The 24,835-nt window shown below is 39.1% G+C and overlaps 1 protein-coding gene across 1 annotated transcript in view; it reads right to left on the reverse strand.

Annotated features, from left to right (window-relative positions):
• The window catches only part of LOC129772199 (uncharacterized), a 58,483-nt gene that overhangs the window by 9,884 nt on the left and 23,764 nt on the right, over positions 1 to 24,835 (reverse strand). Inside the window, exon 2 of the mRNA XM_055776190.1 lies at positions 14,828 to 14,970. Coding sequence (XP_055632165.1) covers positions 14,828 to 14,970 — 143 coding nt within the window. The remainder of the gene's footprint in view (positions 1 to 14,827; positions 14,971 to 24,835) is intronic.

The following is a 24,835-nucleotide window of genomic DNA, read 5'->3' on the forward strand; positions in this document are numbered from 1 at the left end:
TGACGAAACTACCCATGCAGCATCAATCATAGTAAGCCATGAGTCAGCAGAAAAAATTGTCAGCTCTATCAGTCGAACCCTAACCGTGATGGCGAAACAGTGAAGCTAATCCCAAGAAGGTGCTGCTGTGGCTGATAATCAGCGAGAAGAGGATGTCAAAGCTGCTCTTCTTCAGCTCCGGACTGACCGTTAACGGGGAAATTTATAGTACGAAGTGTCTGCCGAAAGTTGCGTCGTTCATCAAGAAATACCATAAGGGCAAAGATGCGGTGTTCTGGTCGGATTTGGCGCCCACTACTCGAAACGAGATGGAGCGGCTGAATATCGATGTGGTACCCAAGTCGACGAACCCGCCAAACGTCCCCCAGCTGAGTCCCATCGATAATTTCTGAACAAACCTGAAGCGTAATATCTATTCCAACAATTTTGTCGCGAAAACTGAGGATATGAATAATAAAATAAATAAAACGATTCTTTCTTGAAAACAGGTTCCTTTTGTGCGTTTTCCAAAATTTTCTGCGTTTCGCCACCAGAGATTTCACATCTACTTGTTTCATCAACTTCGATTCATTTGACGCTAGAATTTCTTTCTTACAGCTTTTCTTGCTTTCTAGATAAAGAGAATGAGAATTCAGAACTCGTCGAATTAGTTTGTTCGAAACATGTATTGATGCTATCCCTCCAACACGAAACTCGGCATCATAAATTTGTCACCTTTCTCAAAAAAAAACTTGTTGCTTCCGTTGCTAGAATCTGATTCGGAATATTGTTTCAGTGTCTACAGGAGCTCCACTGATACCCCAAAAACCCATCAATATAGCCAAATGTCTGTCGTATAATTTTCGAACCAATTTATGATGGAAATCAACAACGGAAGGGTCAAGAGAGAATGCGGCTTTCGTCACAGTATACATCAACGGCAATCGCTTCAAGAGCTTCAATACAGTGCTTATTACATTGCTTTGAGTTCCAGACGAAGTTGCAGGAGTTGTTAGTCGTTAGCGAGTTTTTTTGAATGCACCGTGTTAAATATTACGGTTTACACTTAAATCCAAGAGGTTTTCTTCTCCATTTTGAGAGTTCAATTTCAGCTCGCATAAAATGACCAATCCATCGACACTTGAAGAATCCTGTTCAAAGAGATATTGCCCAGGCCTTCTTTTGAAATTGTAAGTAGATCAGATGCTCAAGATCGTTCCATGAACACTGAAGTCATGTAACGAGTTATCTATATATTAAAACTCTGACATTCAGATCCATTTGATGTTTCTTTCTAATCTTGTTAAAAGACTCGTCGAAACCAACGCCAACGCAGCTTGTACTATGCAATGGGCCTGATCACGAACGCCTCTTCACGGTGAAAACGAAATGAATTGTATGCAAGGTTATATACACTTTATTCCGTTTTCACCGTGAAGTGGTTTTCGTGATCAGACCGAATGTTTCAGTGAGCTCAGATTAAAAATACGGAGTTTGACATCGTAAAGCTGATTTTATCGCGGCTCAGTTAGACCTCCGATTGTCATGAACCATTCTTCTCAATGTTCTTTTCAGCAGTGTGAAGTGTTTTATGACCAATAACTGTTTCCAGACACCACAAGATCTCAGCTTTGACAGTATCGTTATTCTGTATGAATTCATAGATTATTTTCCAGGGAAGAATGGAGATGGTCTTGATGTGAATGATCTGTTAGATAATTGTTCATCATTCCCGGCTTCTATTGGCTACCTTTTTTAGAATTCATATAACTTTGGAGACAATTTTACAGGCATATACGGATCGGAACGCGCACCATGGCTTAGTGTATATATTGCTGCCTTGGAATGCCTGCCATTTCGTACTCAATACTATTAGGCTCTATGTTACAAATAATATTAACCAGATTACAAATTGGTAAATAACCACAATCCCAAACCTCAGTTAACGATCGGGGAAGAATGCTTTAATTGTTAATGCAAACGCTTCCGCTAGTAAAACGAAGCAAATGTAGAAGTCCCATAAGAAAAACCCATAAGAATAAGCAAGCACCATGTACTGCAGAACCTTCAGAGAACCTGTCTTGCCAAATACACATTTTTGGGTCAATAACTTTCCAATAACTTCAATAATTTAAATTATAATCAGCTTATATAGTTATCGAAATACGACAAGTGGTACATAGTAGCAAACAGTTTACGATTTGAGAAAAATGGTGCTGCTCTGTCCAAATGTTAAATAAATCGTATAATGTGTTGTAAACTATCGAATATACCATATTTGGTACCTTCCATAGACCGTGTTTTCAGCTTTGAGATTCCCATTTTAAAAAGTCGTAACTATTACACGCTTTTCGTTATCCGTCGTTTTACACCATGCGTTCATTGAACTACCTGCTGGATTGACTGACACTACGATGCGAAAAGGAGAATAGTGCTGCGATTTGACAAAGAGGTAGAGGCAAGATCGTTGATAAGCGCAACTGGTTTCATTTGCCCATCAAGAGGGATTGTCGGAACGTATAGGTTAGGTTGCGGAAGACTCGATGGGAAAGAAGAGGGAATGTACCACCGGCCCATCCAACACCTCGAAGAGGCGCAGCAGTCCAACGAAGCGATTAAACGGAAGACGTAAATGCTCACAACATTCATCTAGACACTGTTTCATATGTTGTCGATGAGACTCTTTAACAAAGAACGATGTATTAAGACGCTAGCCTTCATCGTCCGTCACGCTCCTAGAAAATGAAATATCGGACACAGGTAGAAGGAACGGGTCATTTAATATCTGGATCACTCTAAATTAAAAAAATGGTCGAAATTGAAATGTTTTGACAGCATTTTGCATTAAAATGTTTCCTCTTTAGGTGCTGAAAAGCTAGCTACGATTCATTTTTTTTCAAAGATTTTTTTTCTCTCCATTATAGTGACTTTCAACACATTTCGGCTGGTTCATCCCTTTTCCTTCCATTTTTGGAAGAATGTCGGGAGTGAGAATTGAACTCGTGATCTCTGCGTGAGAGGTATGGAGGTAAAGAAGTTATTCTTTATGGTATGCGCGAATCGAAAATCGAGTTCATGGTCGGGTTCAAAAATCACCATGTCGTCGAATCTGGATAAATCGACCGTATGCAGCGTTCTCAAACATTTCCATGAGAGGCACACTATCGATCGGCAGGATTATAGCAAGCATGATAGTGAAACTAAGCATTGTAAGCTGCATTAGAAGGTGTTGAGAACGATTAGGGTAAATCTAGGACTATCGGATTATGATATCACCAAAACATTCAATGCCAGCCAAAGTACCGTCAGAAGGATCTGCGAGAAGGATTACGATCTGTTCGGGCAAGGAAGTAACCAAACAGGACACTGAAGCAGACTCTAGAGACAATGAGGTTCTTACGAAGTACGAAGGATGAATCCTCATGGACCACAAAACGTACGTGAAGATGAATTATGGGCAGCTTCCCGGAAAAAAAATCTGGTAAGTTCAAATTCTAAAATATGATAAGTGGTATTCGGAAAAAAGTTCGAGATTTCATGAGAACCAAATCGGAACAATTTTTTCGCCATTTTTTTAAAAAAGTGCAATGAATGGCCTTCATTTTGAGTACTCAATATTTTTAATTTATTAACATTGTTCCGAGATAGATCCGTTTTTTGCGTCCAAATATTAAATGACTCAATCTGGAATTTAGTAACGTTAATGCCTTTTTTTCACACAAATATTATTTCAAATAATCACTTGGCATTCGCTATTTGCATTTTATTTCTATCTTATTTATATCAATACTTCCAATGCCGTCGGCGAGAATAATTCAGTTGTCTGTAAATCGGGATGATATTGCTAGATATCCTGTGATATCTGTTTATCTCAAATGAATAATTTAAGCGTCTTCGTTTTTCCATGCCTTGACGAATAATGCACGGAAGCGCGTAATGGAAACATCAAGTCAGTCACGCGCTACAGAGACTGTTTTCTTCTCAGCACAGCGGATTTCCCAAATTTAGCATCACAACATGAAGTATCTCCTCCGTACCCCTCCAGTGCCCGGAATTCCTAACACGGCACGAGAAACAACTTTTCAAGCAACAATAAAATCGGCCTCAAACGCAGTTTTGCTGGCGCCAACTTTTTTTACGTTGTTTTTGTCGTCGTTTTCTAGCAACGCAGCGTCAGTAATACGTGTGAAATCCCCGTCATTAGTTGCATCATGGCTTGGTGGTACAGGAGTCAATTGATTGTTGCGTGCGCACTACTACTGTCCGTTGTATTCGTCCTGTCGGCGTGTTGCTCCGATACGGAAAATCCAATTTCCTGTGCAAATCAAATTTTCATGAATCAGACGAAGAGGCTTCTTTCCTTTTTTCCTGTTTTTGGTATAATAGTGGTGTTCGTATAATGCCGATACATGTTTGTCGCAGCCGGATCCGGAAATTGTACTATGCGTGTGTGCGTTTACTTCGCATCCGGAACTGCGGTTGTGACGATACACTGTCTGATGAAGAGCAGCACGGCTTGAAATATTATTTGTAGTTTTCACATAGAATTCTGTTCGCGTACAACATCCTTTCTAAGCCATTTCGATTGATCCTAGTTGGAACAAACAAATCTCGGACAATAAATACAGATTGCTGTCAATAGTAGAAATATTGGCACAACGGCATTGCAAATCCGTTCAAGCTCTTCCATGATATCCTCATCACTTTGAATATGCAAATATTATCTCAGGGGACATCGCTTGAACCATGGCCGGCACCGTACTCGGGATGTACGTGACCCAGATCGCTGCTCGTTGATCTCAGTACTTTACGGTGAATGAGAGCATCGAAGAAATTGATTTTTTCGCTTAGCGCTGGGGAGATGGCAAATAATGAGTTTGTGGAGGGCAGCTTCAAGTGTGTTTGTTTTGCTGGATAACATATCAATTCCTGATAGCTTCAACATGTTACTACTCTTGAATCCGTCAATCCCACGCCATGGGGAAAACACTCGCTGCTTGAAAGTTGACCTTTACTGCTCCATCAATCCTTTTCATCGTGCCTTTTTTTTTTGCTTCTCTAGCTTCTCTTGTGTACATTCCAATGAGAAGATGAGGTGAAGCATAATGTTTGCTAAGAAATTGTCACTCACCACCGGAAGTTGTTGAAACTATATCTAGGTGATATACACTTGGGGTTGCAATATCCATGGAAGCAGTATATTTTACAATTATCGATCGAAATTATCTTTACCTTCAAATAACATTTCGAAATATTACATCACAAATGTGGGAGAAATCGAATGCTCTCAGGGTTGCTTGGAAAGGGCCATTGCGTGAGCAATGATCGAACAGCAATTTTAACATACCGTTTTACCTTACTTGAGTGCCCTGCTATCAACCAACACTTCAACTCAAATTTTTTCACAACTTTTTTCATTCCCAAACCAATTTCATGCCCCCTGCAACGTATTGTCCATTTGAAGAACCACTTCCGTCGGTTTCATCTCCTTTTTGATGCAATTGCCATTCGGTGTCGAAAATAGGTTATATTTTTTATTGACCGTGAGTGTGGGCAAAAAAGTAATCTAATTTTACCACAGCCACGCCAATTTCATTCGTTTGAATTGCTTGAGGCCCTTTCTGATTTCGGAAGAAACATTTATGAAACTGTTGGGATATTGTGTACATTCACAATGTGTGAGAATTGGGTGATTAGAGTGAAAAAAAATCATGGTATCATTCTAATATATTTGCATGAATGCGAAAAATGAGTTCGGCATATGAGAGATCTGCCCTTTCATTTGGCTCCATTTGCTAAACTTTAATATGAACCAAATTTCTTCGACTGAACTGTAAAGCGTCTAGTTTTATAATGTCAGGAACCATAAAATCTACTTTTTTTTAAACGCGGACAAACGCTTTGATGCATCTCCCCGAATCCTTATTCAAACAAAGATAATATTCGAGGATATCTATCACGGTTTCTTTCTGGAGATGGACGAGCAACCTCCAGGAAAAAAATGCGATAGAAATCCTTCAAAATTATCGGCTCGTCATCGTCCATTGTTTAGATCATTTCTCCTGTTGTTATCCTAACATTATTATTCTTTCCACCTTTTAAATGGTAATATGTGTTTACTGTGTTAAATAAAAATTCCTCCTTTAAAATGTATTGAAAATTGGATTGTTTAGATTCTTTGCAGATGTTAGCAAGAATCGTTATATGAAAGTCTTTCAGCTTTCCATTTAATACTGTACAAACGATTCATTTTTTTTTATTCTGGACAAAAAATGTACCAAAAGCGCTACAAAGGATAAGTAATTGAATCTAAAAGGATTGTCAGTATTCTGCAAGTAGTCTGACTGTCACAATTATACTACACGCTCGACACAAATTTTCGTCCTAATAGAACTGGTCTATAATCACATTCTAGAGGCTTTTACAACAGATACAGCTTGAAACATTTAGAAAATCCAATTGTATTAAAGTTGGTTAAATGTACAAAAAAATTTTTATATCAAAATGCAGATAATTTATTGTTCCTTTCGGAAAAAAAAATATTGAAAAAAATATTCCGCTACAGTTTCAATGAATTTTCGTACTTTTCTTCGGATACCTTCCATCAAAGCTTGGACTCTCTGTTGGTCAACCTCAGCGGCCATTTTGTTCCACGATTTCTTCATGTCTGCAGCGTTTCTAGTCACTTTGGCTCCCTCCTTCGATTCTCACTTGACAGTTGCCCAATATTTTTCAATTGGGAGGATTGACCCCATTGTCACGGTAATACTGAAGCACCGTTCGACTGTAGTGGCAGCTTGTCAAATCTAGCCCAAACTTCACCGGACCTTTATGAGCCTTACTAAACGGAAGGAGACGTTTCTACAGGCACTCTTCCCTACATATTTTCGAGTCCAGTGTCTTGCTTGTGACGAGAACTTTGATTTTCTATCTACAGCTGAAAATCAGTTGCGAAGTCAAGAGCTTCCTGGCTGAAATTTTTGCTGAAATTTATCAGCAAAAACGAACTTAAATTTGCTGGCGACATATAGCCTCTAGCGATGCCATAGTCCAAGAGTTCCGGCTTTGCCTCAATGGTTCTTCTCTCAGCTTGCATCCTGCACAACTTTTTCCAAACTGTTGCCCCTCTAACCTCGAGTAAACCGCGAGTAATCGGTCAAAACCTACTAAACATAGATTTAAGTTGAAATTTTGTATATACAAATCTTGAATTAGCGGCTCCAGAATGCTTATGCGATTGACCCTTACAAATAAATGAATTGAAAAAAAACTTTTTCCAAACAAAACGGATCAACGTACCGTCAAAACAGGCTTCTCATTGTAAGTATCGGCTAGCTCAGAGGTTATTATGGCCTCAGGGTCGGCTCTTCACCGATAACGCGCCGTGGACTCACTTTTCAACGGAAGATTACGGAATAAAGTAGAACCACTATATCATGAGAATTCGTTATTCAATAAGAAGAGAAAGGTAAGTATCTTTATATATCTATATTTATTTCTTTTCAGGTTTAAAGGTTAGTATATTGATGCGGCCGAACAGGAACAGATGGGAACCAGGTAAGTCCGAAGAATAGAGAGAGAGATTTTGGCGGATTTTCTACTCACGCACGGTGCCCGCACACGGGGGTCGATCTCATCGGTTCCAGTATCGGTGAGCGGGGCTAGGCTCTACCAGACCTCACCGTACTGCCCTCAAAAGCGTCCAACCGACTTACCCGTATGCGTGTGGAACAACGATTACGAGGGGGGCTCGCTGACCACCGGCACTGAGGTACCTCCACCGTCGGATTTCTTCTGCGAGGAGGGCGGATGTCACCCGGCGTGGACGGTCCCTGGGAGCTGTGACTTCTCCTGCCCCTATTTACTCCCGCACTTTCACTTGAACTCTTGGTAGGTAATTCCAACTTTAATTTTTCTCGAATCTCGACTTGATTCCTTCGACGGTCCGTGAGCTAAGAAGGAGTCGAGTCATCCTTCTTTCCTTCAAAGCTCGAATTCTTCTTTCTTCTCTTCATTTTCATCTTTCTCTCTCTCTCTCTCTCTCTCTTTCTCTACTGCTTCCTTTCCAGCTATTCCTTCGTCATTCGGGACCGGAAATCTCCCAACCGAATGTTAGGTCTCATTGTACATATTGTGTTAGTAGTTTTACAATTGTTTCCGTTTTGTTTTGACAGCATGCATTGCCTTTCAGGTAGGTATCAAAGTGGATTGGGTAAGTATGAGTGGGATTTATTTTAGGTTGCGCGATTTAAACTGTCATTCAATTCTTATTATTGAATCAATGGCTCTATTTTGTTCCGGTTGTTTTCAACCGTAACATCATACAATCAGCTGTCAAAAGATATCAGAGACGCCTACTATGACCACTGCTATAAAATGAACAGTGATTCCTGATTCTGAATGTTTCAAGTCTTTCGTTTTGCTCCGTTATCCTACATGCCAAATGGCGCTTCTCTGTGGATTTCAAATAATAGCACCACGAAAAAAAAAAATTAAAAAAAAATAAAAAAAAAAAAATCTATAGCTGTATTTACCGACAAAAATCTGTAATGTATACCGTACAGAAATTGTACCAAGGAAAAAAATCTGTATCTTCTTTCCAGGTAAGTCTTAACTTGTGGCAACACTGCTCAAACCACGTACATTTATTACTTTTCGAACCCACGCGTCTTCATTGTTTTAATTGAATTATGGAGACGCATGGATGCTTTGTAGCGAAACATAGAACCCACTTCCTTTAAATAAAACTATTTCAAAAACCAAAAAAGTGTTAGAAAAGTCGAATCTTCCGGAAAGAAATAAAAAGAATGTTCCACATTTCTTCTCGTTCGAAATCTTGTTCGATATCCACATAAAACAAATATTATTGATGTTTTTGCCTAAAAGAAGGCATTTAAGCTACAGTAGAACCCCGATTATCCGCGAAATAGTTCGGCAACGAAAATCGCGAATAACGCAATAAACTGCCCGAGTAAATACCATCTTAATAACATAGGTTTAGCACAAGATGATATATGTCGCTTTTGTAATGCCGAAAGCGAAACCTCGGAACATTTGCTCTGTAACTGCGGAGCTCTAACTAGACGCAGACTTCAACACCTTGATAAAGCTATTCTGGAGCCCAAGGAAATTTGGTCTGCGTCGCCGATCAGGATTATAAATTTTATCAAACAGATTATTCCTGATTGGCACCTATCACGCTATAGCTTTCAGTCTACTCCTTCATCAATAAGTAGTAGATAAGCTTGAAGTGAAGTATAAAAAAAGGGGTATACCACAATAGTTCAAAATAATGGACGCAGTGGTTCACACCCAACAAGGAAAAAACACGCAATAAAGGACCAAAAATGAGGTGCAATAACGAAAAAAAGATATTTTAGCACAAAAACTATTATCAATACAGAAATATAGAAATCAATAAACTATCCTTCTAGAGCAGCAGTACTGATTCTTATTCTCATGGGGGCCGCAAACACGTGCGATTCATGGTATCACGGGCCGTAAAAAAAATAAGAGTGATGTCCAAGACACGACCTCATTATTAACGTAGGACTACGGAATTATAGTCGATGAGAACAAACATTAAAGAAATTTGAGAATGAAACTTTTTCAGCGCTCTTTAGCGCTGACAACGGTCTACTGATCGCTGTCTAGAGCGATACTGAAACAAACAACTTATGGAATATTCAAGTAGTTTTTTAATATGTTAAAATTACAAATATAGTATATCCAAATTACATTTCTAAAGCTCCAAAAAATCCTCAGGACGGTAATAGAAAATCCGAACCGAATTAATTGTGTTTTGGGGTGGCGACGGCGACAGCAACCGCTGCAAAACATAGTTTTACCTTCAGTTTTGCACCGAAGGAAGCATCTCTCGCCACTGAAAAATACATTTTTTCCACATCAGGTTTGAAATGTACTTTGAAGCCACTTTCAACCCGGAAACTATGCTCGAATTGACGGAAATTTTATGATAGTTTATGATAGTAAAAGAGTTCAATATTTATCAGTCATCCGCCTAGCGACCAAATGACAGCAGCAGCGATGCTTTCTAAATGACCATTCTCATAGCCGATTGTTCAGTTTAGTTTTCCAAATTAGCCTTTTTTGATGCGAAAAGCCGAATGAACTCTATAATACAAGACATGATCATCATTGCACCAATAAATTCCAGTTCTCTTCCAGCAAAAAATATGAAAAATTCGCTATACATTACTTCGCGTTTTATTTTAGAATGCATCGAAATTTTGAAAATGGATGATTCCTGATTTATTTTTGTTCTTGCGAGAACAATACACGAGATTTGTGTCCTTATTACCAATGCATGTGGTGCACTCGGTATGCATCGAATATATACTAGGTCTCTTAACACCTTGATCTATTTGATAACGCATAAAATTAACAATTCGTGATACAATCATACACAATCAATATCCGCCTAACGGTATGAACACCGACGGAATTTGTTTATTTTATGTTTCTCTTCTATTTTGCTTCTGCCCATCAGTGCAAGCTCTGCACTATACTTGCTTCGCGCATATTCTGAGGCGAACTATTTTGCATGTCCATTCAACAAGGTTGAGGTTGACCAGCGCGACCATAATCTTTATAGCGCTTTCAAGGCCAGTCGACGAGATGCATCAATCGCTAACCAACCTCAACTTGAACTTGGACATTCAATTAGGTACTCATATTTATTGATTTTTTGATATCGATAGCTTGCTTTCAAAGCACTTTTTTAACCAAGGAAACGCCAAAAGAACATTTGGCCTATGGAAACGTTGGGTCTATGGATAATAAACATCAACACACATTTTATCTTCCGAATGAAGTGATTTTCAAATCAATTTTTTCAGCCGGCAAAGAGATATTAACACATTAAGGACCGCATCCTTCGTTTCCTTCGATGTGGATGAGACGAAGGCGAGCCATCGGTAGCCCTTGTTAGATTCTTGGCAAACCAAAAATTTAACCTTCAAGTGCAGAAAACACGGGTTATTTCGTGATCCCTCCGTAACAGACGGAACGCGAAACAGGAGAAAACTCGTGAGCGGTCCGCAATGTGTTAACGCAAAAACCCTTGCACCCCAAACGTAACACTCTCGTTTTCGTAATTTTAAACATATACCCTAACAGATGCGAAAACAATTTGATGTAAAAATACAGATGCACTCTCTATCGACGCGGTGCCTCCACCGAATAATTTTCACCACTGTGTGCGTTATCTATCATCTATTCTTCCATTCGTTTTTTTTGTATCAAACAAAACCGCGGTGTGTGATATCAGCATTGAGAGAGTGTTCAAGCGGGAACGAAACTGTGACTTGAATAATGATGATCATAGCTTCAAAAATTCTCAGTTCATTCCTTAAAAAAGGCCGATTTTGAAAACAAAACTCTCGGCCTTGAGAAAGGCCATTTGGAAATCCTCGCTAACTGAAGGATTGATGAATCGTGAATGCTGTGAAATTGGAAATAGCTTATTCAACCTCGATACATTGAAAAAGGTTAAATTATTTTCATTATTTTCTCTATCCTCATTGTCCTTAGAACGCACACTGTAGTTACTAATTCATTTAAACATATCCTGTTTTCTGACTTGGCACCATTACTGAGAGATGTACTCCTACGTCAAAAAACAAAAAAAAGATAATGATTTCTAGAATTTTACACATACAAAATGGTTTGAAATGAAGTAACATCAGATGGGCCAACAATCAGAGCGCGCTGGACCACATGCGGCCGGCGGCCCTGGTGATCTAGAGGGTCGTGTACACTAGGGATCGTTAACCGGTTTTACCGGTAAAACCGGATCATTTTCCGTTACCGGATTACCGGTAATTTTACAATCAATAACCGGTAATTTCGGTAATTTTTATGTTTACACCATAAATAATATTTGTCTTTAAGCCGCTTTGAAATATTACTCGAGATTCAAATAAGATCGAAAAAAACAGTTAGCAGTAATGCGCCGATTTTACGACCTCCGAACTTCAGTTCAAAAACCGTTGCTCGATCTGAAAACGAAACACAAGATAAGCTTGAGCGATGAAGAACTGACAGCGATAAATGAATTGGTTGATACCCTCGAACCAGTTCTGGTCGCTGTTGAACTGCTATTGCGGAAGAAATTCACCCATTTTGAAGCTGACATAAGATTGCATTTTATGCTAGAACAGCTATCGGAGGAACCATCAGAAATTTCGAACCGGCTGCTTGAAGTCCTCATTCCTGAGACGAACCAGCCCAGGAGGCTGAAAGTCTCAAAAATAAAGAATAAAAAAAAGAAGTCTTCATTGGAAGGATTGCAAAAAGACGTTTCGTATATGCAGATTTGTTCAAGTATATGAATAATTATTCTGCTCGTGGTCGTAACACAATTAATGATGACTTTTTGTTCCTGACTTGATCATATTTGACGATGATGATATTGCTTCAGTAGCTAGAAAACAGGAGGAAAAAATATCTCTGGAAAACACTGCGATACCTACAGAACAGTTGAGTATCAAGGAAAAACTTGAAGGACGATTGCAACAATCAAAGACCTAAGCTCAACGTCTATAAACGGATTGATGAAAACCCTCGGACAAGAGTTTTCGTACAGAGGGCATCAGAGGCAAATACATGACAATGGTATTCGATGCTCTTCGTACTGTACGCCTAACATAATTGGACTCTGAATGGGCGTTTTCCTCTTCTGGAACCTTTGTTAAAGAGATCCAATCTAGATTAGAAAACGACAAAATCAACATTCTCTGTGCAAAAACTTACAAAATATTTTTTTTGTGAACTAATCATTATAGATAAAAGCCGATTCTTCAACAAAATGGTTAATTTTAAAGTATGTTGTTTTACCGGTAATGAATTTTTCATTACCGAATAACCGGTTATTGACATTTTGACACGGTAATGCAATCCCTAGTGTACACCAGATGTCAGATAATGTGAAAGCCATGACTAAACCAAAAAAGCATAAACCTCTCACTCACTAACATATTCCGGGAAGCCCTATATATTTACTATGGAACTCGCTTTAGCGGATAAACGGGGTTCTACTGTACCAGGGTGAAATAGGTCTCGTCGTCCATCACCACCGCCACGTTGCAATTTGCCAGGAAAAACGACTTGACCATCTTATTCAACCGCTACCGATGCGTTATAGCCTGCAGTTCCGAGACCAGTGGACGCGACTTCTGCTTCCCGGCATGTATGTCCATGTTCGCCAGGTACTTTTTCACTGTTTGGCGGGTTGCACCGACCTCCCGGCCAAGCACACGCAGCGATGTAGTAACTTTTCCGTCGATCTTCCTCTTTAGCATCCTTTGGAGCTTCTTGTCGCTCAGGGTCGTCGGCCGTCCGGAACCGGGCTTTCTTTAGATGCTCTGATTGTTTTCAATAGCGCCAAGATGTTGTAGATGCCGGAACGGGCGTATCCGGCGTCCAAAAAGTGCCGCACGATGTCCGTTTTCGACGCAGCGGGGTACCGTTCTCTGAACGCGCACATCTCTGAACGGAGTAGCTATACTGATTTCGTCATCACGGTTAGAGCTCGACTGATAGTGCTGTCAAATTTTTTTGCTGACTCATGGGTTACTATGATTGATGCTACATGGGTAGTTTCGTCAGTGCGTCATGGGTAAACCCATGAAAAATCAGCAATTTTTGATCATTTTTTTAATGCAAACGTTATATTGAGCCGACTAGTGCACTACATGCATTTCAATTATTGGGTGACAATTTGTCAATTAGAATGATTTTATAAGGCCTTCGTGGCACCCATGAACTGAACTTCCTCTTCTGAAGGTTGGAAGTCAGGTGATATTGAACGGCTTTTCGTGCAATGTTTAGATACAGTGCAATCGTAAAACAGCTTACATACCGGTCGCAATCGACGATTTCCACTAATTATAGTGAATTGTCTCTATGCTGCTGTCAATATTGAATCGAGCAATCACAAAACTGTCTGAAAGCTGTGTTTTGTATGAATTCCTATCTTTCTAGCGTCTCTTAGCAGAACACGATCCACTTATATAATGCGAGATATAGATTACTAACCCAATTTATTACACATCATTTACAACTTAATATTTTTGATGAATAACATATTAACCTATGGAGTTAACAAGTGATGTGTTATGGAGGAAAAATAACATGACCGCGTGGCTTGCCGTTGTATCGGTATCGAAAGCAGGTTTACTCACATTCTCAACGTATAGTGAAACAATTTTTGTGCCATGAAAACATAAATTGTGTAATCACAGCAGGGTGAAGAAAGCAAAACAAAATAGGGACAGTCAAGGGAGTAACCCACCATCCATCGCAATCACTGGTCATTGAATCACAGCAAAGTTCGCTCGGTCAAATGTTCTGAAATTTCCTCGTTTCTTCTTGTTCCACAAGCGGACCAAACGACAAAAGCAATAATCAATCGAGAAAATATGTTCGGCCCTTCCACATAGCTTTCGTAACATTTTTGTCCTGGTTTGATGTGGGTTGTGAGTAATGTGGGAATGAAAGGTGGTGTAGCCATAGAAAGCTTGCTCGAGGACGAGAAAGAGAACGTTCGAAATCAATCAACCTTCAGTAAGGTGTTTATGGACCCTTTTCATTATCGTACACGAATATGTTTTAACCAGTCAGCGATGAGAACCATCGGAATCCAACTGCTCACATACAGAAGCATTGTTATGGAATTTCGGATTTTGACAATGGTATCATGCTTAAGCCGGGTAACCTTCACATTGCTTTAATTTTTTTTCTCATACTACTTCAAGACTACCATGAATATGGCAGGTTTTCCCCAGCAAAAAAAAAGAAAATTTCTACACACATCCCAGTTGCTTACCTGAAACTGCTGGAAATCGTCTCGACGTCCTTCGTGAACCCACATCACCGAATAAGGTGACTTACATTGCAGCGTCAGATTTTTACCCTGGTCGACAACGTACTCGTCGTAAATTACGCCGAACGAACACGCTACATTTAACACTGCAAAGGAATAGAAGAAAGTAAAGAGAAAGTAAACCAACTATATGAAATATACGAATAACATGATTTTAGAGAATAGAACCTCCGAATCAACATACAATTATCGTCTGGTTCATCATCTGAAGCACACTTCCATTACCCTTTAGCTAGAGGAGATACAAAACCCTCTCCAGCCGATTGAATAATGAAAACATGTCAGATCATTTATCAGACCACTTTGACACAAGAAGCCTTGTTTGACATCTTCACCTAAAAGGAGACAACACAACAAAGAAACATTTTCACCCAACAGCACACTTTTCTCAAGCACCATTATTATTCCCAATCATCGTCACTTTTATTCTCGATTTTTGAAGAGAATCGCCATCACCCCCTTTCTGTATGGTTTATTTCCAGGCTCGAATGTGTATATTATTCCATATGACAACATTGTTCTCCGGTTTCCTCTGGAAACCATCACCTCCTCGGTGGGTGAGAGACATCATGTTGTTCGAAAAACCGCTGGAGAGCGAATATTAGATACACGTCACGAAGATCATACCGAAAGGACCAAATGAATAGAATAGAGAGTATGTAACGGGTTGGAAAACGGAACACGAAACAGCAGCACCTCGAGGACGCTCGAGTGCTCGATAGTGCTTGGATGGGGAAATGGGTTGAAAGCGCGTCACATGTTTCCGGCGCCCTTCGGACCTTTTCCCCCCCTTGATGGGATTAGAGTAATGTGTTGTGAAATTTTCCTTTGCTGTTACTATACGAGTGGGAAAAGCAGCTAGGGGCTACGTTACGCCAAGTTCGCTCCAGTTGGTTGGGTATGCGTTGAGCGATCTAGTTTCGATCTGAAGTTGGATTAGAAACTAAAAATTAGGACAATTGGCTTTAATTTTATTAACTTTAATAACACAACGGATAAGGACGAAAGGGCTATTAATGGTGGCGGTAAAATATTACTTTACTGGTGAGAATGCAAGATCATGACTTCATATTAAGCATTCCTCGACAAGACGGGCTGATAACGTATTTTTTCCCGCGCACATCATCGTCGCCCTTAATCTTCTCCGAGCAACATTACTCTTTCATATTATCGCACTAAGCAATTAGCCACAACATAGAGCAGCTTCATGTGGAATGCCTCAGGACGAGCCGAATGAGACATATGAGCGAGCATGTTAGCATGGATAAGTACCTAATCCGTGTCACCGAATGAACACAGCTCATAGCTATTTGTAAGTGGCAGGCAATATCCATTTGCACCCGAGGGATACGCTGATATGCGTCTCGGATACGATAGACCGTCTGTGAAAAAGTAAGATTTTCCAACTAAACGGAAAATAACCAGAAAATGTTCATGAAAATGCTGTACTTGAACTTTTACCAACATTCGATCCACTCATCGAAGCCTTTCTAGAACTCGATTCTCGGTATAGCCATTCTTCACACTTTAAAAAGGATTAAAAGTGAATGGGTCGATTCCAAGTGAATGAACCACACGAATAAGCAACTCATTCAACGCAACAAAATCTGTTTTTTCGGCATCAATCTTGCAGTAACCATGCACGGCCCACATCTTTAAGTAAAAGGGTCCGAACAGATCCGAAAAATACGTTGGAAGTATCAGCTCTCCGATCAACACATATCAATACCAAGCAAACATTAAATCGTATAACTCCAGTTGTTTGAATTCTCAAGTAGTCACTAGTCTCGCATGGCTATCTGAAATATAATCCTAGAGTAGGTAAAACTCGTACATATCATATGGAAGAAATGTAATCGGATATGATATTCCTCGTGGCCGATTTTACTTATGTAACTGTGTCCCAAGAAAGAGAAAGTCATCCCAATCAGGCAACCCAAATATTTAGTTTGGTTTATTAAAAATGATTACTGCAGGAAATTTATCGGAACAATCTCAATAGTATGTATTTTTGTTCAGTTGTATGAGAACAAATTCTTCTCTCAATCTCTCAAATAATCAATTAAGAATGTTGTTGTACATGATTGGATACTATTTGTAAACCAACTTGGCAGTCTTTCAAAGCCGAAGAAACCAAGGCGCTTAGAAATATACTACCAAGCTGTTCAATACGACAAGAAACTCGATTGTGTTTTGTTTTCAAACAAAATAACTTGTACTAGTATCAGCTGAATACCACTAAACTTATCGAAATAATACAGTGCTTCGAACGCTTGTGATTACCCTTTCTCTTTCACGCTCCAGGTAAACGCTTTCTTTCGTACGGTTTTCATATACCACTCTCCTAAAACACTTAGTTACCAAACGATCGCACTTTGTGCCATCTTGAAATAAAGATCAGCAATCTTGATGTGACAGTTTCATAATATGTTATTATATGTCCTCATTTACGATCTGATGATTTTTTTTTACTTCGCTCTTACCGAGCATGCACGGACGTTGAAGCAAAGTTTAGTGACTAAAATGATCGTCCTCGAAGTTGTTTTTGTCAGGTTTTAAGGAGGTACCAAGAATTCCTGCTCATTGACGATGACAAAAGATTTTGTAAAGCTTCCTGATTGAAATTTTTTCCTAGCCTCGGCATGAGGACATATCCCTTGCAGATTTAAGTTCGTGTTCAAGGCTGAATTTGCTTTGAAGTGCATGATAAACTTGCACATGTAGAGCGAAAATCAAGGAAGTAGTGTTGCCACACTACAGATTTATCTGGAAAGGTACAGATTTTTTCGTTATTTCTGGTACAGATTCTGTACGGTACAGATTTTCGTAAAAAATTACAGATTGGTACAGAGTTTTACGACTTTTACGCCGCAGTATCGCTTGGTCCTGCTGATCAGGGCTCGGCATAGTCATAGTCAACTGAGGATAGTCAGCTGACTATCTGACTGACTATATCCGTATTCAGTCGGAAATGACTTTTGGCTTCTTCACGCAGTTTCTCCGCCAAAACGACTAAACAGTCAGTCGGGCGTTTAGTCACTTTCCTCCTCTACGACTCGACTATCTCATTTCATTTTTCCCAGTCAAGTTGTCTTCATTGCATTTTGAAGTGACTTCCCCCAAAACTAATTCGTTCCTCCCTCTCCCATGTATCATGTTTGCCCGCATCGATGTTTTAGTTCAACGTGGTTTGACAAACGCTACAGGTGAGCTAGATTTTTTTGTATCATACACGAAAATTACTCACACGTATAAAATAGCGTGCAGTGTGTTTGCGCAATTTTGCTCGCTATTTACTAATACTAACGCGAGGACCTTTATAGCACACCTGTTAAATGTCTAAGTTCGTTGGTTTGAGGTCACGATGGGTAGACAATAAACCGTCTATTGATGGGGTAACTACTTTTTTGCATCAGAAATCAAGTTTACGTCCCTCTTTATATGGACGTAAAAATAATATTGCGTACGCGGGTAACAATTTCGTTCCTAGGGGTACAAATGTGGATTGAAGTCAGTTGAATGAAGAGGCAGATTTGTATTCATGAGTCGCGTCAGTTAGAATGACCACTGACTGGACAAGTTCAACAGTCGTCCTCGCTAGTCAACGCTAGTCAATTGATTTTCTAGTCAATTCATTTTTTTGTTGACGGCGACTGCCGACGCAGTTCTAGTCGAAGCGAAGCTACTGAGAGTACAGTCGGTCTTCATTTTTCACCTTCGAAGATGTTAGGCTCTGCTGCTGATCATAAAAGCATTTACAATACAATAACTGATCAGTTTCATAAGGACCGAATTCCTTACAAGGCCCTACACCATTCGGCCACCCGTTGGCTTTCGTTGGCAGCGGTCATGAAGAGATGCATTTTTACGATTTTCAAAGTTAATTTTGGTTTTGCACCATTTAGTATGAATGTGACAAAAATCAGACTGCCTGCAGAGTATTGACTGCCCTCAAAGATTTAATGACACAACCTCTGTTGCCCTTTTTGAAGTATGTTTTGCTCCAGATCAACAGATTGAATCGTTTGTTCCAGGTTGAATCTCATGAATTCACGATGCTAAATGAAAAGCAGGAAGATCTTTATCTAGCCATTTAACTATTCGCACTAATATTTGCGAGAAATCTTACGTTGTTTCAATGTTCAATGCTATTAAATTTGAAGATCATTTGAAAAGCAGCAAGATTTTTTATGTTGGAACGCCAGTAGAAGAAACTATCAGAACAATGGACAGCGAAAGTTAGATCATTTCTAAAGATATTTGTCGCAGTTTTTTTCGTGGAGCAGATCAAGCAAATGAGCAAAAGATTCGATTTTGATGATCCGACGCTCATGGCTGCGACAATGTTAATCCCAGAAACCCTTTCAAATTAACAAGCGTTGTGTTAGCGGCGTTTCCAGAGTTCTTCAATAAAGATGGGCAAAACAGTTCACTTTAATGAACCGTTCAGTGACCAACCATTCACTTAAGTGAACTAGTTCTTTTGAGCAGTTCACTCACTCTTTCGTACATTAGAGGGATATGCCAAATCATGTATAAAAAAGTGTGAAATGTTATGTAGGACTGTTCTTTTCATTCATAAAATGCTGTTTGTTAGCAATAACTCTGTGTCCGAATTTTGTTAAAAATATCTTAGCAGAATAGAAAATCAAAATTGTTATTTACTGTTGAAAAATACTGTTTGAATCGTTTCGCTTCCACCTGTTTTTTTTCTTGTGATTGCATATCTTACTGAAATATTTACCCTCAACTTTTTTAAATCAAAACTTTATTTGATAAATAATCGAACAATCCAATTTAAGAACCATCGTATCCTGAAATATTGCGTTTTATTATGAAAACGACAATACCGACATCTTATTTTTGCGGTCATCGTAAACAGTTCGTTCTGAACTGCATACACAGTTCATCGTCCACCGTTCAGTTCGTTCTGAACTGAACTGTACACACAGTTCAGCCAACGGTCTTCGTACACAGTTCGTTCTGAACTGGGTAAGCAGTTCATGTGAACTGTTGCCCAGTAAAAAAGAACGACCGTTCGTTCACTCTTTTTGGTGAACTAATTCTTTTAAACAGTTCATGAACGGTTTGCCCATCTCTATTCTCCAATGGGAATATACAAGATCTGGAGGTAAAATTCTTTCACGGTTTCAAAAGACAAGCATTTGAGGAACAAAAATGGACAAAAATTGGATGATTAAAAGAATTGACGGTATGCTCGCATTTTCGGCGCTTCGATGCCTTGTTTGCTACGTTCTCACTACGCCTCACTCCTCGGCAACTGTCGAGCGAATTTTTTCCTGAATATACTCAGAACAAAAATAAGCTTCGAAATCGGCACAGCAACGATGTGATGAACGCTATTTTGAAATCAATAATTTTGTTTAAACATCGTGGTGGCATCGTGGACGATAGTATGCAGTCTAGATTAAAAAAAAAACTGTGTATGAGCATCATCAAACACACGAATGACTTGCTAATGTAAATGTAGTATTTGTAGTAAATGAATGAGTATTCTTTTCATGCTAATAAAACAGACTTCTCTACAACGAATATTTATGACGGTACAGATTTTTGGAAGAAAAAATACAGATGAGAAAGATTTTTAACCCCTCTGGGACAGATGAAAATGTAGCAACACTGCAAGGAAGTACAAGAATGGTACAAGAATGCTTTAGAAAACGCGTGCTGTCTTTCATAAGAGCACACAAGGAACATGTGAAGTTTTAGACTGATATGGCCAGTTGTCACTACAGCAGGGAGGTTGCTCAAGGATTTCATGATAGTGGGATGGATTCATCGAAAAGAACCTAAACTCCGGTAAAGCGGCTCGGGACTCTGCCCAGTTGAATAGATTTTGGAACAAACTTGCCAAAGGGTTTGGTTCTACAGCTGTTTGATGGTGAGTATCACAAGGAAAATGCGCAGATATATCAGAATTAAAAAGAAATAATTGTAATGATATGTTTCCTATGAAATTGCCAACAAATATCTTTTCTTAATTGTTTTCGTCATTTCATCCCCAAGATTTTGTTTTTTTTTCGTACAGGTTCTTGGCGGGCAATGCTTTAAGCAAAAATAGAAATAGTGGCCACAGCCGAAGCGAACGATTATTAGATTATTCATATGTGACGACGACACGATGGGTTACGATCAACCAAACAAGTTCATCAATGTTATATTATCCTGTCTAGCATAGCCGACTCGTACCATTGTAACGTTCACACTTGTATCACATACGGGAACTCGGAATTAGTTCATCGTCTTCCGTGTCCTCACAATAGCTAATAGAAAAAAGGAACCACTAGACATCAATCTTGTGGTATGCGGCGGCTGTAATTCGATTTATTAGCCGATAATGACCCCTGTAGGAAGCCTCTTATTGAATTGGGATCTGGCTATTGATGAATCGTTCCGGGGGAAATTACAAACATTATTGATACAGCTTGTGAAGTGAAGGCGGCTATATCACTGAGCTGGGCATCAACTCGGCCAGTGTTCAGCAAACCACAGCAGTGTGAAAAGCATGGCACGATAATGTTTTATTGAACGGCCTTCTCATCCAAAAATGGTCCCGGAATGGGATCAATACGCTAATGCCAGATTGAAATGAATTTTGTGTATGTAATATGTTCTTATTGTTATCGATAGGCAACACAAAAAAGAATGTTCATCCTATTTCCGGAAAGATGTTACCGAAAATACTGCATTAATGACTTGCGGAATACGAAAGATATTATTCGAAGGGTGACTTGCAGAATGCTATTGCACTGCCAAAGTAGTTTCTTCTCAAAAATAAAAAACAGAATGGATGAAGAGAGCGAAAAATCCATACTGTTTGCTCTATTATTCTATTATTCGCCTATCGAACTACAGAATACTACACTCAACGGAATTATGATATAGGATAATTTCTGGAGGAAACTAACACATCGAACAGTGGGTTTTTTCAGTTTAATAATAAACATATCACATTTTTAAATTATCAAATTCACAATGGATGATGAAAACGTTGTTAAATGAATGAATCAAACCATCTCTTGCAATCACGTTGTTTCCATTCATCTTGCAACCAGCCATACAGAGGAGCTTCGTATTCCACCGACGCTAATTTACTCTAATCGCACGCAATCAATTGGGCGAGGAATGCTATAGTGACTCTCAAAACAATTTATTCCAACGGCATCCTAAGCTCCACAGTTAGAGAGACGATGCTCTGTTAGAGTTAGAATCTGGATCATAACTTGCCACGAGATACTGTGCGGGGGCCTGTTTCAGCAACAACTGGTGTGTGCATAGCAAGTGGACACAATAAGACGCTCGAGACGTACTAAACTGTTGACGTTATTTTACAACGATTGAATCTCGCACGAGATGATTAGCTAAGAACCGCACGGTTGAACCAGTTCTACGTGGCAGGAGTAATTCTATCAGAGGAAAAAAACGCTTGTTTGTTCGTGTAAACCGGCAGTCACTGATCCTGAAATAACAAGATTATCGGCGATTATTGACTTTGGCTGGGTTTGAAATGCCGTACTTCAATTTGTTCATACAATCAGAACGCGTTTTCGTCCTAACTATATGAAGGGACAAATTACATTTACGAGTAGCAATGGGCGGCTCAAGTTGGTTCACCCATTTAACCCAATTTGAGAGTTATATAAGAGTGAAAGTTCTGAAGCAGTCCTCCAATTCAGTCTGCCACAGGCAGCTTCCGAAGGGAGTCATACTTTTTTTTGCTCACATTTTCACTACTTTTCTCTTTCGGTTGGCGAGTGCTTTCCTTTTCTAATTGTTTTTTTTCACACCAAGAAGTTTTTCGCAAAAAATAGGGGAAAGTTTCTTGGGGATGTGGATGCGAGCAGGATGGATAATAGGTTCGTTGGAAATGTCTTTGGGCCAGCTATTTACATGGAGCTTGGATCTGAGAATTTTTCAGTTCTTCATGGTATTGACACCGAAGAAGGATTTGCCTATGAATAAACTACAAATTTATATATAATCGAGCAGTATAAATCTGAAGAGGATACTCGTCAAAGCGGGGCATTTTAATTGAGAACAAATAAATCCACCATTGGTACAAACATAGTGAAGATGAATAAATCTAACTGTTCCATCAGGTTCTAGGAGCTTATACTACAATAAAATACGTCCATCAAAATTAACATTATGTCGCAAATTGTTGCACATTGCATTGAGTATACATCGTGAATGTCCGAGCATTCATTCCGAACTAAAAATAAAACGGTCACATACATTTTGTCTATCATTATTCCACATTTCTGATGAAAAAACTCTACAATAAACAACTTCGATCTGCGCCTGACAATAACAACAACGACTGTGCACGTATAATGCAATAACACATGAACACTTTCCACCAGACAGTGTGGACATTGCCGTGGGACATCACTTTATTGAGGCTCAATCTCGAAATCGACATCAAAATTACACCATGGTGTGTGGCGTTTTTGTTCAAAGAACATTCTTGATCTTTCGAAGCAATTTTTCTCTTGGACTTTTCATTGGATCGAATTGCTGAAAATTTTAATGTAAACTGTTATCTTCAAACCTGTTGACTGCTCGATGACTGGAACGAATAATAGAAATATATAATAGGAACCACAAATGATATTTCTTTACCAGGTTACCGGACTTCACAATTTTCCCATCTTTCAGACTATTTATGAATACCTCGCCAGAAACCATTGTTTTTGAAATCAAACCAGCTTACCCGTTGATTTTGTGTTGCCCCAACAGTTTTCGGTAACGTTGACAATTAACAGTTTCGCCGGTTTTGATAGGGTTGTTCGGGATTACACCTCGCTAATCGCAGAAAACTCACACCATGTCTTCTTTCCGAAGCGTCTGGGTCGATTAGGGTCGTTTGGGATTCTTTACATATAACTACTTTCCATTCCCGATCACAATCCGACGCAGAAATGACATTCTGTTGCATCTGGCAAGCAAAATTTCATGTTTTTTGTCGGTTTTGAACTATTTGAACCACTCATAAAATTGTGATTTGCCGAGAATATACTCGTTGTAAATTAAAGTTTACAGGAAAAAAAAGGATGAATCCGGCAGATCGTAGTTCGTAGACACAAAATCATCCATTTTTAACACCACAAAAAATGTGTGTGCTGTATGGAATTTATCGTATTTTGAATTGGATATTGTTATAAAAACATAAAAAATTACAATCAATGTGTGACACGACCGATACGCACAGCAGAAAAGCAACAACTAAATTGTGTCTCGTTCTTGCTTTAGACGTTCTTTTGTTTGGGAGCAGAAATTACCGGTTGACTAATCAGAATGTAGGCTTATTATAAAATAATACTCGAAATTTAAAAATTGTCCAATAGGTTAAAACGATATATGTATATAAATATATAATACATATAATACATAAAAAATATATGTACATATAAACATTGGAAATTAAGTCTATTTTTACTTCCATCTCTGTGATCTACAATGAAAAGAATGATCGAAATCTTTTATTAACCGTCAAATGTTTAATTTTGAGATATATTCATTTTACACCCCATTGCTTCCTGTAAAACTAACCTTTCTTTACAAGAAAATGCAACAGCATGTCACAGCAAAACGTAGAAAATCATACACCGCCTACTAGAAGAAAAATAATCGCAGAACACCTTGCACAGAAAGTGCAGCCGATTATAGTATAGGAGGCCCCGAAGCATCGGATGAAAACAAAACCATACACCCCCTTCAGGAGCAAAGGCTTACTCTATCCACGGAAAAGCTTCTACCTATTCAACATCATCATAATGGTAACGACGAGTGGCCAACATCGCTACATACAGAAAAAAAAAGAAAACAAATTGTGAACATTCGAAAAGCTCGTTCTTGAGCACTGGCTCTCTTTCACGTTGCCATATTCGGCGTGCCAAAGAAATGTGAAATTGATTTGAACAAGTTCCT

Source organism: Toxorhynchites rutilus, chromosome 1, assembly GCF_029784135.1.
Source record: "Toxorhynchites rutilus septentrionalis strain SRP chromosome 1, ASM2978413v1, whole genome shotgun sequence".
In the NCBI taxonomy this organism is placed as follows: domain Eukaryota; kingdom Metazoa; phylum Arthropoda; class Insecta; order Diptera; family Culicidae; genus Toxorhynchites; species Toxorhynchites rutilus.